This window comes from Paramisgurnus dabryanus, chromosome 2 (genome assembly GCF_030506205.2).
Source record: "Paramisgurnus dabryanus chromosome 2, PD_genome_1.1, whole genome shotgun sequence".
In the NCBI taxonomy this organism is placed as follows: domain Eukaryota; kingdom Metazoa; phylum Chordata; class Actinopteri; order Cypriniformes; family Cobitidae; genus Paramisgurnus; species Paramisgurnus dabryanus.
In genome coordinates this window covers 48,647,472-48,667,135 of record NC_133338.1, presented here as the reverse complement: position 1 = coordinate 48,667,135, position 19,664 = coordinate 48,647,472, and the positions used below count along the sequence as shown (strand labels likewise).

Below are 19,664 nucleotides of genomic sequence, written 5' to 3'. Positions count from 1 at the left end.
ATTATATGCCAAAAATCATTAGGATATAAAAGTAAATGAGAAACGTTAATGCTTTCGCCCCGTGTGAATGTACTGTAAGTAAAGATCACATTTTTTTTATTTTCTACTATAAATATATCGAAAATGTATTTTTCATTAGTAATATGCATTGCTTTGGACTTCATTTGAACAACTTTAAAGGTGATTTTCTCAATATTTCGATTTTTTGCACCATTAGATTCCAGATTCCTACTGGCCAAATAAATGTCCTATCCTAACAAACCATACATCCATGGAAAGCTTAATTTTTCAGCTTTCAGATGATGTATAAATCTCAGTTTTAAAAAACTAACCCTTATGACTGGTTTTGTGGTCCAGGGTCACATATGTACACAACATCCTTCAACAAGATAAATTCCCTGAAAAAATGTGTAAGATCATTTATCTTGAATTAAGATACTTCTTATGTATGCGTAAATTGTTTTTTGTTGTTTTAACCAGAACCTTAAAAATGTTGTTTAATTTAGCATTTATCATCGATTTATCATTATCATGTATCATCAGAATTGTAGATGAAGTAAGAAAAATACACCTCAAAACCAGTTTAAATGCAATAGATTTATTTGGCTATGTAGCAGCACAAAAGGTCATGGGTTCAAAAAAGGAGTTAAAAAAACATGACATTTCAAAAAAGATGCACACACTTCTTGTATCCAGTATTTTGCCTTTTAATTACTGAAAACCCATATTTTCTTTTTTAATATTTTAAAATCAGTTGCAGTTTAACACAGCAAGAGCCAAATGTTAATACTTTAACTATGAACATTGTACAAAAAAGTGCGAGTGTAAATAATCAACACATGTATTTTTGTATAGCACTTACTGTAATGCAAAGCTCTGAAACTTATTTTGTTTACAACTGTTTAACCTTCATAAATTGTTACATTTCAAGCACTGACAACATATAGGCAGTCTCCTAATGACTAAAATTGCACTTCATGTTTTCTTTTTTAATATTTTAAAGCTTTTTAAGCCTTTCCATTACACACCCCATTTGGATGTGACTGCCGAAGTTCGCCCCCTAGTGTTTGTCGTATTAAAATTTCAGTTTAATCGTAAATCCGTGTCAACAGGGGAGAGAAGCTAATTTCAGCGCAAGAGCCTTTGATCTATCAATATATTTATAGTTCATAATTTACTTATCAGTAATCAATCGTTTTTTAAAGTCGGTAAAACAAAAGAGGGTTAATAATTTTCACTTTGCACACAATGTTTTGATTGGAACACACTGAAATACATCACTTCCGGTTAGGGATTCTTAATGATTAATCGCGATTAATCTATAGCAGAATAAAAGTTTTTGTTTACATGATATGTGTGTGAACTGTATATAATAAATTTGTATAAATAAATGCAGACACATGCATGTATATATTTAAGAAATGTTTACATGTGTATATACATTTGTATATTTATGTATAATTTATATTATATATAAATATAAATACCTAATATATAAATATTTTTTTTCTTAAAATTATACATGCATGTGTGCATATTTATATATACATAATTATTATACACAGTTCACACACACATATATGATGTAAACAAAAACTTTTATTCTGCTATAGATTAATCGCGATTAATCGTTAAGCATCCCTACTTCCGGTCAGCGTGTCACATGCGGTAAAAGTAACCATGCTGATTATAAATCAGACAAAGATGACCGGTGGGCCGAATAAAGATGACTGGAGGGCCACATTTGGCCCGCAGGCTGCCAGGTGACTAGCCCTGAACTACACCTTTAACTCTTTCCCCGCCATTGACAAGTTAACTTGTCAATTAAGAGAAAACCCTTCCTTCCAATGACGACTTTTTCCAGCAGTCTGTATTTCCCCTATTATCCACTCAAATTATAAAACCTGGAAGCAACCCTTTAGGGCAAACAGCAAGAACTCAGTGTATGTTTGGATCATCGCTCTGAATCTGATCTCTATCAAAAGTCCTCCACAAAAATGCAATTATCTCAGTTTTTGATTAAAATTTGGTATTTTTGAAGAAACCTACCCATATGTCAGAGGTGATAAAAAGAAAACATATAAAGGCAGGATGAAACTTTTTTTGTTTGAAAGAAGAGGGTCTGTTCTTTCATTTGATATATTGAATGTTTATACAGTCTAAAATAATAGCAGTACAATGTGTAATCAAGGTTTTTAGTATATTTTTTTATTGCTACGTGGCAAACAAGTAACCAGTAGGTTCAGTAGATTCTCAGAAAACAAATGAGACCCAGCATTCATGATATGCACGCTCTTAAGGCTGTGCAATTGGGCAATTAGTTGAAAGGGGTGTGTTCAAAAAAATAGCAGTGTGGCATTCAATCACTGAGGTCATCAATTTTGTGAAGAAACAGGTGTGAATCAGGTGGCCCCTATTTAAGGATGAAGCCAACACTTGTTGAACATGCATTTGAAAGCTGAGGAAAATGGGTCGTTCAAGACATTGTTCAGAAGAACAGCGTACTTTGATTAAAAAGTTGATTGGAGAGGGGAAAACCTATAAAGAGGTGCAAAAAATGATAGGCTGTTCAGCTAAAATGATCTCCAATGCCTTAAAATGGAGAGCAAAACCAGAGAGACGTGGAAGAAAACGGAAGACAACCATCAAAATGGATAGAAGAATAACCAGAATGGCAAAGGCTCAGCCAATGATCACCTCCAGGATGATCAAAGACAGTCTGGAGTTACCTGTAAGTACTGTGACAGTTAGAAGACGTCTGTGTGAAGCTAATCTATTTTCAAGAATCCCCCGCAAAGTCCCTCTGTTAAAAAAAAGGCATGTGCAGAAGAGGTTACAATTTGCCAAAGAACACATCAACTGGCCTAAAGAGAAATGGAGGAACATTTTGTGGACTGATGAGAGTAAAATTGTTCTTTTTGGGTCCAAGGGCCACAGGCAGTTTGTGAGACGACCCCCAAACTCTGAATTCAAGCCACAGTACACAGTGAAGAATGGAGCATGATATGGGCATGTTTCTCCTACTATGGTGTTGGGCCTATTTATCGCATACCAGGGATCATGGATCAGTTTGCATATGTTAAAATACTTGAAGAGGTCATGTTGCCCTATGCTGAAGAGGACATGCCCTTGAAATGGTTGTTTCAACAAGACAATAACCCAAAACACACTAGTAAACGGGCAAAGTCTTGGTTCCAAACCAACAAAATTAATGTTATGGAGTGGCCAGCCCAATCTCCAGACCTTAATCCAATTGAGAACTTGTGGGGTGATATCAAAAATGCTGTTTCTGAAGCAAAACCAAGAAATGTGAATGAATTGTGGAATGTTGTTAAAGAATCATGGAGTGGAATAACAGCTGAGAGGTGCCACAAGTTGGTTGACTCCATGCCACACAGATGTCAAGCAGTTTTAAAAATCTGTGGTCATACAACTAAATATTAGTTTAGTGATTCACAGGATTGCTAAATCCCAGAAAAAAAATGTTTGTACAAAATAGTTTTGAGTTTGTACAGTCAAAGGTAGACACTGCTATTTTTTTGAACACACCCCTTTCAACTAATTGCCCAATTGCTCAGCCTTAAGAGCGTGCCTATCATGAATGCTGGGTCTTGTTTGTTTTCTGAGAATCTACTGAACCTACTGGTAACTTGTTTGCCACGTAGCAATAAAAAATATACTAAAAACCTTGATTATTCTAGTTAGTCACATTGTACTGCTATTATTTTGAACAATACTGTATAATTAAAGAAGAACATTTTCTGGAAGGCATTAAACTTTTGTGAAAATTAAAATAATGCTGGTTCTGCCTGGAAACTTTCTTTAAAAACGCTGGGGGGAAAAGAGTTAAGAATGAGACATTGAGGGGAGAAAGTGGTAGCAATGTTTATCAGTTTGGTCTTGCTACTCCTTTTGGTGGTAGAGGTTAATGACTGCCACAAGCCGAGAGATGAGAGAGATGATGATGTACAAACCTGTGTAATAATAATATTCATCTTCAGGCAGTTAAAGTATTACTTCATCTTCACCGGTTTCAGTCAATTCATAATAAAGTTTAAATCTACATCCCTGAACTAATTACTATTACGCTCTTATGATGTGGTAAATCCATCAGCTCATGCAATTTTGGCTCATATGAGATCTCGGGTTTGTAGAAGATCTTCATCATATGAGAATTCATCTTAAATTAAGCTAGTTTCATGACTAGCAACGCTGTCAGCGTGCAAGATGGTGGAGCACAATGACCTTTATACAAAACACACACTGCAGAGAAGAGCCAATAAAAGATAGGGAAGAAAAGACAATTAAAATGCTATATATATGTGTGTGTGTGTGTGTATGTGTGTGTGTGTGTGTGTGTGTGTGTAAGCGAGTTATGAGGTATTCTCATACACCTGTGCAGCTTTATATCCCTCTAATCCCTCTGTGATGTGTACACAAACACACACACACACACACACACATGCGCGCACACACAAACAAATGAGATTCTCGACTCATGGGTTTCTTCAATTCACACCTGATTTATAGATGGGGCCTGAAGTATATTTGCAAACGCCACACACTTGCTGTAATCACAGCATTTCTACCAACACAAACACACACTCCATATGAATACACAACCTTATGCAACCATAATTATGTGCCAGGCAGACAAACAAACACGCACACACACAAAAATGATAGCCGGCTTTGTACTTGTGTCTGTCTGCCCCCCTCTTTCCCGCATGCTGCGTTCCACACGACTGGCAAGAATCATTACTGGCCTTCCTCTGATAGCGCAGGAGCACCAACAGCAATTATTTTTAAAAGCCAGAGCTGAAAAAAGACAAGCGATGCACACAACACGCATGCATAATCATTATTTCTGCAGTCCGGCCAGTGGAAGTGTGTGTTTGTGGACATTAGGGCACGGACAGTGGAGACACTTTATTTTTGTTGTTATTCTGTAGAGTTCGCTGACCACAAACCGACACAAACTGGTTATCTGAAACCAATTAAGGCGGCCAGAGTTACCCTACACTGACAGCGTTTAAAAAATGAGTGCGGAAGAGCAGTTTAAACAACTAACCCGAAGCTACATTTCAACTTACATTCTGGAGTTTAGCTCAGTTCTGGATGACACAATGTCAGATCGGTTTGTAATCTCTTCTACATTTACATTTACGCATTTGGTGCATTGCATTCAGTGCATTCAAGCTATACATTTCATCAGTCCTTTCAGGCCTTCTTCAATTATTTCCTTCTTTAATGTCCATTCGTCTTAACATGATTTATCCAAGTAAACTACTACATGTTCCTGGACCAGCATGGCGGGCGGTTTGGTGCTCTTGAAGCAACATTATGACATTAAGGCTTTGATCTGCAGCAACTAACTGATGTTTTAAATACAAATTTAGACTCTGTAAAATGAACAGCAATTGAGCAACTGAACAGTGTTTAAGCTATCAGTCCTACTGTACCTCCTCCTGAGAGCATCTGCTCTCATTGTGAACTTTCTGTAGATCTGCACTCAGCTGTCGGGCTCTCTCTTCTTGAGCTGCTCTCTCCTCTGTCAGCTGGATCAGGCACTGCTGCAGACGAACCTGCTCGCTCTTCTGGGCCGCCAGCTCACGACTGCACTCGGACAGCTAGTGCACAAAAAACATACTATTAAATTTGTGTCACCTAGGGATTTGCCTCCATAGGCAGCATTTTAGAGAAGACGTGCACTTCATGAAATAAGGGGTGTTTCAAAATGCGGGCAACCAAATTATGTCAAGACAGCATTGCTAGTGTACTTTGTGGAGAGGGCATTCCCAGAATGCACTGTGATACAAATAATTTAATTGCTTGCTGAATCTCCTGTGTGCTTAAAATAAGCAGCCCCCATATCCCCAACCCCCCCATGCCAAACCATTTTAATTCCGATCCGAACGAGCCTTAAAGGAAAACACCACCGTTTTTCAATTTTTTACTATGTTCCCTTTCAGTCGGTCACTACGACGTCACGTCGTGACCGACGAATTGGGAACTCGCTTAGAGAGACCAATCTGCTTCGAATACTACTAAAACGCCAATGAACTTGGCATTGAGATATTTGCATAATGCTGGCGCCGCCCCGCCAGGTGCGTATATAAGCAGCAGGTGCAAATAAGGAAATTAGCTTTTTATCGCTTCGAAAGCCGGCAGTATCTGCTACTGAGAAGCTACTCTACTCTGGTGGGATTCGATTGCTGAAGTTGGTTGGACTAGCAGTACCACAGCGGACGCTTCGCTTAATTCCACGACTCTACATCTTTATTTTGTTTTGAGTTTAGTGTGTGCGTTGCCTTTCCCTGTGCGCATCATCAACTGAGCATCTGAGTGAATTTCCCTAAAAGAGTGATACGAGAGAGCTTTGTGCCTTGTTAAAGGCAGCCACTCTCTCGTATATCCGGACATCAGCGTCCTTTTCAGGATGGCTTTTCGTCCGTGCGATCTTGGGTGCGGCAAGTACATGGGTCCGAAGGACGGTCACGAGCGTTGTCTTTCGTGTTTGGGCATCGAGCACGCAGAGGCAGCGTTCGCTGGGGGTAAGTGTTCTCACTGCGAGAACATGTCCCTTGTGGATTTGCGCAGACGGTTGTCTTTCCTCCGGGAAAAACGCAACCCTCGTCATGCGAGTGCTGAACGCCGCCACGGTGCGGCTGTGAAGCTCTCTAAAGACGACCTGCGCATCACTGTGCTGAGCCGAGCGGGGGATTCGTCCTCAAGCTCTCAGCCTCCTCATCCACAGCCGGTTGATGTGCCGATGGAGACTTCAGCGTCGTGTTCTACGATGTCTCTAGAATCCATCGCGCCGCCCTCCGGGTCCACCGACGCCGCAGCATCCGAGGGTGGGCCTCCTCCCCCTGACGTGGACCCCGACGCCCTTCCTCCCTCTGGTCGGGTTGGGACGCCGGAGTTCGATCCAGAGATGGTGGCCGTGCTCGCTCGAGCGGCGGAGACCGTAGGGTTAGAGTGGGTTCCCCCCCCTCAGCCCGAACCGTCCCGCCTGGATGATTGGTTCTTTGGAGCTGCCCGGGTTTCACAACCCTCTCCACCGGTGCCTTTCTTCCCCGAGGTGCACGAGGAGCTGACTAGAACCTGGAAGTCGCCGTTTTCTACGAGATTACGGCCGTTTCAGCCCTCCCCCCTCACCTCCCTCACCAGCGGAGCCGCTAAGGGTTATACGGGGATCCCTCCCGTGGAGCGCGCTGTCGCGATGCAACTGTGTCCGGCACACGCTCCCTCTTGGAAGGACCGCCCAACCCTCCCCTCTCGTGCCTGCAGACAGTCCTCCGGTTTAACGGGCGCTGCCCACCAGGCATGTGGAGAGGCGGCTTCAGCCCTGCACGCAATGGCGTTGCTGCAGGTTCATCAAGCGAAGGCCTTGAGGGATCTGCACGAGGGAGGACACGACTCGCCTGTCCTTTCGGAGCTCCGGGCTGCCACTGATCTGGCTCTTCGCGCTACGAAGGTGACAGCGCAGGCGATTGGTCGTGCCATGTCCACGATGGTGGTCCAGGAACGCCACTTATGGCTATGTCTGGCGGATATGTCGGATGCGGAGAAGAACAAGTTCTTAGACGCTCCCGTGTCCCAGGCTGGTCTCTTCGGTGAGTCGGTGGAGTCTTTTGCCCAGCAGTTCTCCGCCGCCCAGAAGCAGACGGAGGCGATCGCTCAGATCATGCCCCGGCGCAAGCGACCTGCATCTCGCCCTCCAGCGCCGGCGGCCCCGTCTGCTCCTCGCCGAGGGCGCCCTGCGGCGGCTGCCTCCACCCCCCCCACTAGAACATCTTCCAGGCCACGGAGGGGGAACAGCCGTCGGCAGCCCGCCCCGCCCGCCCCACCCGCTTCCCGTGGTAAACGGAAATCGAAGCGGCCCTGAGACGGGCGACCTGGAATTGGATGGGATCACTCTTCGGGAGACGGTGACGGCATCGCTCCCTCCACCGGTAGAGGGCCGGATGGAGAATCCTTGGTTTCGTTTTGTTTCTGTTCCGCCGGCTTCTCAGCCGGCACCCACAAAACCACAAAAAGAGTGCATTCCTATTCCTTCTCCAGGTCTTCAGAGGATCGAGAGAGATGTGAGCGGGCATTCACATGCTCTTCCTCCCTCTCCTCTATCGCCAGCGGGTGTTCTGAGGAGTTCCAGCTCTCCGCTGAGGAGACGGGACCACCAGCACCCTCTTCGGAGTCTGTGCTCTCCGCTGAGGAGACCAGACGACCGTCACCCTCAGCGGGCTCAGGTCAGTGTCACACACACACATACTGTAGATACTTATGCTGTCCCAGCAGACGTACCGGCAGTACCACCTGTCCCGCTCCGCCGCCCCGCGGGTACCCCGGTAGTGCCGTTAATTCCCCTCGTACGGTCCCTGGGGGCTTGGCTTCAGCTTCCCAGCCCGTCTCGTTGGGTTTTACGCACTGTCCGCCTCGGTTACGAAATACAATTCAACCGGCACACACCCAAATTCTCGGGCATTCGTTTCACCACGGTGAAAGCGTCCGATGCACATGTACTGCGTGCAGAGGTCGAAGTCCTGCTGGCGAAGGACGCGATCGAGCCGGTCCCTCCAACCGAGATGAGATCGGGCTTCTACAGCCCGTATTTTATAGTACCCAAAAAGGGCGGGGGGTTACGACCGATCTTGGATTTGCGCGTTCTGAACAAATCTCTGCAGAGGAGGTCTTTCAGGATGATAACACCGAAGCAAATATTCAATTCAATTCGCCCCCAAGATTGGTTTGCGGCTATAGACCTGAAAGACGCGTACTTTCATGTGTCCATTCTCCCTCGTCACAGACCGTTTCTCCGGTTTGCATTCGAGGGACGGGCATACCAGTACAAAGTTTTACCGTTCGGGCTATCCCTCTCTCCCCGTGTGTTCACGAAAGTAGTGGAGGCGGCGTTAAAACCCCTCAGAGAGAGCGGCGTTCGCATATTGGCTTACCTCGACGATTGGCTTATAATAGCGCATTCTCGACGGACGCTTTGCGAACACAGAGATTTAACGCTTCGGCATCTCGCCCGTTTGGGTCTTCGGGTCAACTGGGAAAAGAGCAAACTCTGCCCCACGCAGAGGATCTCTTTTCTCGGGATGGAACTGGACTCGATCGATTTATCGGCGCGTTTAACAGAAGAGCGCGTCCAGTCAATTCTGACTTGCCTCGGTTCATTCCGAGGGAAGAATGCGGTCCCGCTGAAACAATTTCAAAAGCTCCTGGGGCATATGGCAGCAGCAGCGGCCGTGACACCGCTCGGACTGCTCCATATGAGACCGCTTCAGCGTTGGCTTCACGATCGAGTCCCGAGGAGAGCGTGGCGCGCCGGCATCCATCGTGTAACCATTACACCTGCGTGTCGCCTAACATTCCCCCCGTGGTCGGACCCCGCGTTTCTCAGGTCCGGTGTGTCCATGAGACAGATCGCTCGGCATGCTGTTGTACATACAGATGCGTCCGACACGGGCTGGGGTGCCACGTACGACGAGCTTACGGCTTCGGGGGTGTGGACAGCACCCCAGTTGCACTGGCATATCAATTGCCGAGAGTTGTGGGCAGTATATCTGGGACTTGTACGCTTCGCTACGGAGCTGCGAGGGAAGGATGTACTAGTACGCACCGACAACACTGCGACCGTTGCGTATATCAACCGTCAAGGCGGTTTGCGCTCCCGTCACCTGTCGCATCTCGCTCGTCATCTCCTCCTTTGGAGTCAGAAGCATCTGAGGTCCCTTCGTGCCATTCACATTCCGGGCTCGCTCAATACAGCAGCGGACGCGCTTTCTCGAGCTGCGCGCCCCGGCGAATGGCGACTCCACCCCCAGACGGTCCAGCTAATTTGGAAGAAGTTCGGTCGTGCGCAGATAGATCTGTTTGCGTCGCCGGACGATACCCACTGTCGCCTATTTTATTCACTAACCGAGGGCAGCCTCGGCGTGGACGCATTGGCACACAGCTGGCCTCGGGGGATGCGCAAATACGCATTCCCCCCAGTGAGCTTAATCGCGCAGACACTGTGCAAAGTCAGGCAGGACGAGGAGAGCCTTTTACTGATCGCCCCATATTGGACGAGCAAGAATTGGTTTCCAGAGCTAATGCTCCTCGCGACAGCCCCTCCCTGGCGGATTCCCCTGAGGAAGGACCTTCTTTCTCAGGGAGGGGGCACATTATGGCACCCGCGCCCCGACCTGTGGGATCTCTATGTGTGGTCGTTGAGCGCGCGCAAGGTTTAGGTGATTTACCGCAAGCGGTATCTAACACAATCAACGCGGCACGAGCTCCGTCTACGAGACGGGCTTACGCGTTTAAATGGAACCTTTTCGTCACCTGGTGCTCTTCGCAACGCGAGGACCCCAGAGAATGCCCTATTAACATCGTGCTTTTATATCTTCAACATAGGTTAGACGGTAGGCTGTCACCCTCCACCATTAAAGTTGATATCGCTGCTATATCTGCTCATCACTCACTTATTAACGGCAGATCAGTTGGCCAGCATGATTTGGTTATCAGATTTTTAAGAGGCGCTCGTAGGCTAAACCCCTCGCGCCCTCCTTCTATTCCCCCTGGGACCTGTCCATGGTGCTGAAAGCCCTTCAGGCCCCCCCGTTCGAGCCTTTGCAGTCTGTGAGTCTGAAGCTTTTATCAATGAAAGCTCTGACCCTGCTAGCATTGGCCTCAGTGAAGAGAGTAGGGGATTTACATGCATTCTCTGTTGACGACTCGTGCCTTCAGTTTGGTCCTGCTGCCTCAAGCGTAACATTGAGGCCCAGACCAGGCTACGTGCCCAAAGTTCCCACCACTCCTTTCAGAGACCAGGTGGTGAGCTTGCAAGCGCTGCCTCCGGAGGACGCAGACCCAACCATGGCTTTGTTGTGCCCCGTACGCGCACTGCGACTCTACGTGGATCGCACGCAAAGCCTCAGGACCTCAGACCAGCTCTTTGTTTGTTATGGTGGCCAGCAGAAAGGGAAAGCTGTCACTAAGCAGAGGATGTCTCATTGGATAGTTGATACTATCGCCCTGGCTTATAATCTTCAGGGTATTCCTTGCCCCTTTAATTTGAGAGCGCACTCCACACGGAGCGTTGCCTCATCTTGGGCTCTAGCTCGTGGTTCCTCGCTAACAGACATCTGTAGAGCTGCTGGTTGGGCGACACCTAATACGTTCATTAGATTTTACAGTGTTCGTATCGAGCCTGTATCCTCTCGTGTTCTTTCCTCACCAGGGAGGGCACGGAGAGCAGACTCGCATGTCGGCTTGCAGCCTCCAACTGATGCTTCATAACTGTGTCAGTATGGAAGGCCTTCAGAGCAAAAATGCGTAATGGTTTGAATTGCTCTTCCTCCGCTGCCTTGGCAGCCTTTGTTGCGGAGCATTGGCTGTCAGCCTTCACTAGCTGCATCCTCGCGAACCTACGTGTTGGCTCGGGCTCCACATTGTGTCCCACCGGGTTCCTTTGTGAGTATTTTTCCGTGGGGTTAATCCTACTAGCCCACGTTTCCCTTAGCAGAGCACTGCTTTGCTTACACAGCCACGGCTGTCTTATTCCTCAACTACGGTTGACTTTCGCCCACCATTAGCCCTTAAGACGGGTGGTGGCTTCCGCAGCGTTCCTATCCCGCTCAGGTAGGGCGCTTCCCAGTCGCTGGCACTTCTGTGGGGTTAAAGGAACATCTAGTGCCCGGCCTTCTGCCTTAAAACCTACCTCCTCCTCCTTAAGTGGAACCGGAGGGCTTTTACGCAGTCACTGGAAGAGGTCAGCCCCTAGTGGCGTTTTGATAGGGATTCCCAATTCGTCGGTCACGACGTGACGTCGTAGTGACCGACTGAAAGGGAACGTCTCGGTTACGGATGTAACCCTCGTTCCCTGAAGGAGGGAACGGAGACGTCACGTCCCGTAGCCACAGGTGCTGCCACCTGCTGTTACGGCCGGTCACACTTTCCGGCTTTCTCAGCGAAAAAGAAGCTAATTTCCTTATTTGCACCTGCTGCTTATATACGCACCTGGCGGGGCGGCGCCAGCATTATGCAAATATCTCAATGCCAAGTTCATTGGCGTTTTAGTAGTATTCGAAGCAGATTGGTCTCTCTAAGCGAGTTCCCAATTCGTCGGTCACGACGTGACGTCTCCGTTCCCTCCTTCAGGGAACGAGGGTTACATCCGTAACCGAGACGTTCTTACATTAACTTAGACAAATGAATACATACCTCTCTTTTTTCAATGCGTGCACTTAATCTTTGTACAGCGCAGCGTGAATGTGTTAGCATTTAGCCTAGCCCCATTCATTCCTTAGGATCCAAATGATCGGGTGCAGCAATATTGACAGAAGTTTGAGCGAGAGAGGTAGCAGTCAGGAGTAATGATGTCTTTAAATAGGGAAAACATGGAAGTGTTAGGTGGCTTCTAAATTCATCCCTGTTTGGATCCTAAGGAATAAATGGGGCTAGGCTAAATGCTAACACATTCATGACGCGATGTACAAAGATTAAGTGCACGCATTGAAAAAAGATAGCTATGTATTAATTCATCTAAGATGAGGTAAGAAAGTAGTAAAATATTGAAAAATGGTGGTGTTTTCCTTTAAGAGTCATAACTCTCTTTTTTCAATGCATGCACTTAATCTTTGTACAGCGCAGCGTGAATGTGTTAGCATTTAGCCTAGCCTCATTCATTCCTTAGGATCCAAACGATCGGGTGCAGTAATATTGTAGAAGTTTGAGCGAGAGGGGTAGTAGTCAGGAGTAATGATTTCTTTAAATAGGGAAAACATGGAAGTGTTTGGTGGCTTCTAAATTCATCCCTGTTTGGATCCTAAGGAATGAATGGGGCTAGGCTTAATGCTAACACATTCATGACGCGATGTACAAAGATTAAGTGCACGCATTGAAAAAAGATAGGTATGTATTAATTCATCTAAGTTGAGGTAAGAAAGTAGTAAAATATTGAAAAATGGTGGTGTTTTCCTTTAAGAGTCATACCTCTCTTTTATCAATGCGTGCACTTAATCTTTGTACAGCGCAGCGTGAATGTTTTAGCATTTAGTCTAGCCCCATTCATTCCTTAGGATCCAAATGATCAGGTGCAGTAATATTGACAGAAGTTTGAGCGAGAGAGGTAGTAGTCTGGAGTTATGATGTTACTGCATGCCGAGATCAAAGTGCTGCAAACTAAGTGCGCTTACGCCATACAAGATAGCTCTCAGGTTTTTCCGCTTAAATAAATCACCACATTTTATTTTGCGCCACCATACTTACTCGTGTAACTACTCATGAAACAGTCTTTAAATAGGGAAAACATGGAAGTGTTTGGTAGCTTCTAAATTCATCCCTGTTTGGATCCTAAGGAATGAATGGGGCTAAGCTAAATGCTAACACATTCATGACGCGATGCACAAAGATTAAGTGCACCCATTGAAAAAAGATAGCTATGTATTAATTCATCTAAGTTGAGGTAAGAAAGTAGTAAAATATTGAAAAACGGTGGTGTTTTCCTTTAAGAGTCCACATTCGTCTTGCACATGCAAGTGTCGCCTTGATTTCACCAAAAAAAGTGTGATCATGGATCACGGCAAAGCCACGGTGTGCTGTAGTAGAAGAGATCTTACCAGATCCATACCCTCTTTATGAGAGGCCTGTGCTGTACTGAGCTCCAGTTTGAGGTTTCTTGCTCTTTGCTGGGCTTTGGTTGCCTCTCGTAACCCCTGTCGCCCCTTCTCTTTCTCCTGCTCCAGATCCAGCGTCAGTTTGGATACTGTGGCCTGCAGGGTGCTCATCTGAACCCAAGTACAGAATGCACAATAATTTATTATCAACAATAGCAAATACCTAAATTTTGCTGGAGAGCTGGAAGCACAGTTAACTATTTCCAGTTATAGGCTAATATGTTTACATACTCCATTGCAGAATCAGCAAAATGTTAGTATTAAATGCTGGGTACACACCAAAAGATAATCGGGCTCATTTTGGGCCGATTTCCCCTCTTCCAACAATCCTAGCTATGTCCCGATTATCTTGATGGTTCTACAGATTATCTTAATAGATTTTCCCTTAGTGTAAGGAAGGGCTAGTCAACTGGCGGCCCGCGGGCCAAGTGCGGCCCGCCAATCATCTTTATCCGGCCCGCCGGTCACCTTTGGCCGCTTCTCAATCGGAAGGCTGCAGCCTCTGGAGGTCGAACATGCAGACGGCATACGTCATCAAGTTTAAGTTAACTGAGCATTACATTCACAAATCATAAGCATAATACAACAATTACGATTAACTTAGAATAATAGTATACTTGTTAAAATTCTGAAATAAGACTTAATGACGTATGCAGCCTGGAAATGCGACCTCAGGAGGCTGATTTAAATTCAGCGTGGTTACTTTTACCTTTCCACTGTACATGACAATTGACGGCCGAAAACACGGAAAGTGATAGAAAAGGGGCTGCGTGGGGTGCCAACCATCTGCGGGTGCTTAATTATCTGATCCAATTCGAGCTTTGGATGCATTAAAGAAAATAAACGTATGCGACTTCATCGCATGTGATGCGGAGACCGGAAGTGATGTATTTCAGTGTGTTCCAATCAAAACTGTGTGCAAAGTAAAAATTATAAAAAAAAATTTTTCACTTTATCAGTAAAACTTGATAACGTTTTTAAATACTTTAAAAATACTTTAAAAACGATTGATTACTTGTAAATAAATTATTAACTATAAATATATTCGTAGATTAAAGGTTCTCTCCCATGACAGATTTACAATTAAACTACAATTTCATTACAACTGCCACTAGGGGGCGAACTCCCGAGTTATATCTGTTTGTAATGTACAACGGAAAGGGTGTTAGCCTATATATCTATAAAATATAAAAAAAATAAACCATGAAGTGCAAATTTAGTCATTAGGAGAAGACTGGCTATGTTGGGAATACTTGACATGTAACAATTAATCAAAGTTAATTTGTTTTGAAAATGCATGGTTTTTAATAAATGAATCATAAAACAAATCGTAAATATGAAACATGTTTTTGTTTGTTTTGTATGTTTTGTGTTCAGCAGAATAAGAGATATTGGGCAGATAAAATAATTTTCATTTTTGGGTAAACTATCACTTTAAAAGTCAAGAGTATGTAAACTGTTATTATTGTTATACCTCTTGGTTGTGTTTTTGAGCCTGGGTGTCTCTTGTCTCCAGTTCTTTCCGACATAACTGCAGTTGGATCTGACTGTTGGCTTCCTCTTCTTGTAGCCTGCGGGTGGCGCTGTGCAGCTCAGATATGCGTTCCTGAAGTGTGATCAGAAGCCTCTCCTGCTCACTCAGCTACACACACACACACATCCAAAGACACACAAAAACAAGACCAGACAGACAGTTGGCAATCCCATAGTCTCTATCAGTAGTGCAGAGGATCACAGATAAACCGCAGCTTCACAGATGACATATTCACTCAGATGGCTGGCTAAATTAGAGATATACTCTGGCATGACAGATATTAAACAGGCATTAAAGGAGATTAATTTGAAACTGCAACCGAGCGGGGAACTTTTGCGTCAGATCTTTGACAGTGTCTAAAGATAGATGAGTAAATTTCCAACCAGATAAGTAAATGATAAATAGCTAAAATCTCTTCTGCTCAGAGAGGAAAGCAATAAAATCTTATCCTTCAGATTTGCACACACTTAGATCATTAAACTGTATCGTAACTTGAGATGTGCTAAATACATTTTTGAAGTACACGTTTAAGGAAAACTAATTGATTTGCCATTTGAAAAAACCTTCTCCGGATAATTTTTGCACTTAATAAAGCCACATACCCTCTATGTAGATATCAGAGAACAATTGAACATATTATTGCAATGCATTATTTGGCACCTTTAAAATGAAAATAGCATACAGCTACAACAAGACATCACTGTTTAACATTACCACAGAAAGTTCACTTCCTCAAACCTGCATCACACACATGAGCACCAGAGCTCAACAGACTGGAGCACACAAGTTAACAGCTTGGCCATAGATCCGACCAGCTGTGTCATGCTCATTCAAAGCCTTTTTTTGATGTGATTTTCAATTAGGTCATCTAAGACCAAGTGTCAAGATCATATTACACGAGGGACAACCTTCCGATCTTTCTAATGAAGCCAATACAGAAGTAAATCCAACTGCAATTCATTGTTCGGCCACTAGAGGCTGGCTCCAAAAGTAAGTCAATCCCCATAGACCTTCATGTTAAAATGCCCAACTTTAGAGCAGAAATAATGTGTTTACAGCCTGGTATAAAATTAGTTTTTGGTCTTAATAGCTAATTTTTTCCTTCATGACAACTGTGAGGGGGTGAATATTTTTGTAACTCATCCATTTAAATGATATTAAAGCTTAAAGGTGCAGTATGTAACTTTTAGAAGAATCTAAAGACAGAAATGCAATATAATCTACATAACTATATGATCATTGGTGTATAAAGACCTTACATAATGAACTGTTATGTGTTTATTATCTTAGAATGAGACGTTTTTATCTACATACACTGCGGGTCCCCTTACATGGAAGTCGCCATTTTGTGCTGCCATGTTTCTACAGTGGCCCTAAACGGACAAACTGCTGTACAAAGTGCGTTTTTTCACTACTGTACAATAACATGTTTGTCCTTTTGCAGCTACTGTAGCTTCTCTATGTGTTTCGGTGAATGGTGGACTGAGCCGCTGGTTGCAATTCACAATCTCACTGCTAGAAGACGCTAAAATCTACACACTGCACCTTTAAAGTTATAATTAAAGGATTAGTCAATTTTCTCACAAATTAACTCACCCCCATGTCATCCAAAATGTTGACGTCTTTCTTTGTTCAGTAGAGAAGAAATTATGTTTTTTGACGAAAACATTCCAGGATTTTTCTCGTTTTAATGGACTTTAATGGACCCCAACACTTAACACTTAACTCAACACTTAACAGTTTTTTTCAACGGAGTTTCAAAGCACTAAATGATCCCAAACAAGGCATAAGGTTCTTATCTAGCGAAACAATGGTCATTTTTGAAAATAAAAAATATGCACTTTTAAACCACAACTTCTCGTCCATCTCCAGTCCTGTGGTGTGCCAGCGCGACCTTACGCAATACGTCATCACGTCAAGTGGTCACGGATGATGTATGCGAAACTACGCCCCAGTGTTTACAAGTGTGGAGAAAGAGAACCTTTCCGTCGTTGTTGTATGTCGAATGATACTAATTAATGTCTTTGTGTTAGTTTATTGTTTAAAATGGTCCGCAAATGTGCATTTCATATATGTCACACGTGACCTTTCCACGTCATTACGCACTTACGGGAGGTTGCGCTGGTGACAGGACCAGAGATAGACGAGAAGTTGTGGTCTAAAAGTGCATATTTTTACCGTTTCGCTAGATAAGACCCTTAAGCCACGTTTGGGGTCGTTTATAGTCCTTTGAAACGCTGTTGAAAAAAACTGTTAAGTGTTGAGTTAAGTGTTAAGTGTTGGGGTCCATTTAAGTCCATTAAAATTAGAAAATCCTGCAATGTTTTCCTCAAAAAACATAATTTCTTCTCGACTGAACAAAGAAAGACGTCAACATTTTGGATGACATGGTGGTGAGTAAATTATCTGGATTTTTTTTAAGAAAATTGACATCCTTTAACGGCGTAGCCACTTGAGTGACGGTTGAACAGCCACTGCTGTCACCAGAGTCGAGCTAGGTGGGCGTGGTTTCAGCAACCAGCCTCCCCAGCTTCACCGATGTCCCGCCTCTTTACCCATTTTCGGATTTTCGCAAGTGATGCACCGTGACGTGCGACAAAGATGACGACGGCAGGCACTGCCTACTATTGGTTTCAAAAACAATCTTCAGAAACCTATGGGAACACTACGTCCATCTTTTCTTTTAAAGTCTATGATATTACATTGAGCTGCACCTCAAAACTACTCAAAATATCATCATCATCTACATCATCATGTCACTCAAACCTCTTGACTCTTTCCCTGTGTGACACCAAGAGTTATCATAATATTAACATGTCAAAGCTGCTATTTTACAAAGAATGAAAATGCATACTGAACATTGACTGTCAAGTTTTGGTGAAGTTGAACTTGATTTATTAAGAAAGCATTTATTTGAAACCAAACCCCTTGGTATGCTTTGAAAAACCTTGTCTTATAAAATAAATAACTAAGCTGTCATAAAATGTATTATTTCTATCATAATGTCTAATCTCATATAGTGGGTCAAGTGAGTTGGGGCCACCACTGGTACACCTGAACAATATACACCCATATCTCTGTTGGTTCTAGCTTCTAAGCTGATCTCGCAATTTCTTGGCTTGTCTTTTTCTGGCATGATGTTTGATCTCTGTCTAGCTACATCCAGTAAACCACATTCACACGAGAACGTATCTAAAAAACACACACAGACACCAGCAGATGCTCTTAAACACAGTTCCAGAGACGCACTAATCAATACAGATCAATACAGAGGATCTTGACCTTAAGGAGGGCTTTGTGGAGAGCTTTTGTTCAATAATACAGCCATTTAAAGCCCTGAATCAGAACAGGACGATGGTGAATGTCTCTGACCTTAGTTTGCAGGGCTGAGAAGCTCTCTCTGCTGATGGTCAACTCTTCCTGGATCTGCTGTTTCTCCTTCTGGAGTCTTGTGGCCTCCTGTTGAGCGTTGAGCATCTCCGACTGCAAACGCTCCACAAGCCTCCTTTTAAAGGATGTTGAAAACAATACTTTTAATCATGCATGTGTGTAAGGATTCAACGCTAATGGTCAGTACAGAAAACACACACAAACAAAAAAGGGACACTCCATTCAGCCGATCTCCGGGTCTGGCACTATTTTAGCATAGCTTAGCATAATCCATTGAATCTGATTAGACCATTTAGCATCACGCTAAAAAATAACCAAAGAGTTTCAAAAATTTTCCTATTTACAACTTGACTCTTTTGTAAAATTGCAACTTGTAATTTTCTGTCGGTCTTAGTACACAATGTAACTACAGAAGACTCAAGTTTTAAATATTTGATATATTCCTAAGAAGCAGGAAATAGAAGCACCATTGACTTCCATAGTAGGACATTTTTGGGTGAACTATCCATTTATCTATTGGCTTAGGGACATTGCACATCATCATACTGTACATCTTCCAGAACCTCTCTCTAGAGCATAACAAACCAGAATATATTTTAATCAAAGCATGATAAAATACAGAAACTGTAAGCATAGGTAAGAATAAAGCTAATGCACAAAAGGCAAGTGTGAATATTGTGCTACTAATAGGAACTGGACTAGAAAAGGCACATGTGAGACGCTTTGACCATAAGTGATGGAACTAGTTCACACACATGCTCCTTTTACAAATAAAACAACTCAAATCACAACGCCTCGAATCATTCACAGCCCAAGACACGGCCTACCTTGCCCAACCACTAAAACGGCAAGAGGGAAGCTCAGAGAACCAGGAGTGTCCAAGAGCTCCAATCTTTAGAAAACACTCAAGCAAGTGTTTGCGCAAGGGTGGGCGCATGGTTGACTAAGTGCTGTGTCACTTTTTCAGGTGGTGAAGAGCGTGGTGAGATCGGAGAAAGCTTGCGTGGCTCTCTTACATCTTTCTCTTCGATTGGCGAGGAGGCCGCGGTAACAGCTAATCGATCGCTCGA

The 19,664-nt window shown here is 44.0% G+C and overlaps 1 protein-coding gene across 2 annotated transcripts in view; it reads right to left on the bottom strand.

Moving 5' to 3' along the window:
• pmfbp1 (polyamine modulated factor 1 binding protein 1) overlaps positions 1 to 19,664 on the bottom strand; it is a 222,662-nt gene that overhangs the window by 9,879 nt on the left and 193,119 nt on the right. For both annotated transcript variants that reach the window (XM_073813011.1, XM_065261479.1), the window contains 4 exons: positions 18,577 to 18,709; positions 15,145 to 15,312; positions 13,614 to 13,781; positions 5,463 to 5,630 (listed from right to left, as the gene is read on the bottom strand). In XM_073813011.1, the coding sequence (XP_073669112.1) occupies positions 5,463 to 5,630; positions 13,614 to 13,781; positions 15,145 to 15,312; positions 18,577 to 18,709 (637 nt within the window). The remainder of the gene's footprint in view (positions 1 to 5,462; positions 5,631 to 13,613; positions 13,782 to 15,144; positions 15,313 to 18,576; positions 18,710 to 19,664) is intronic.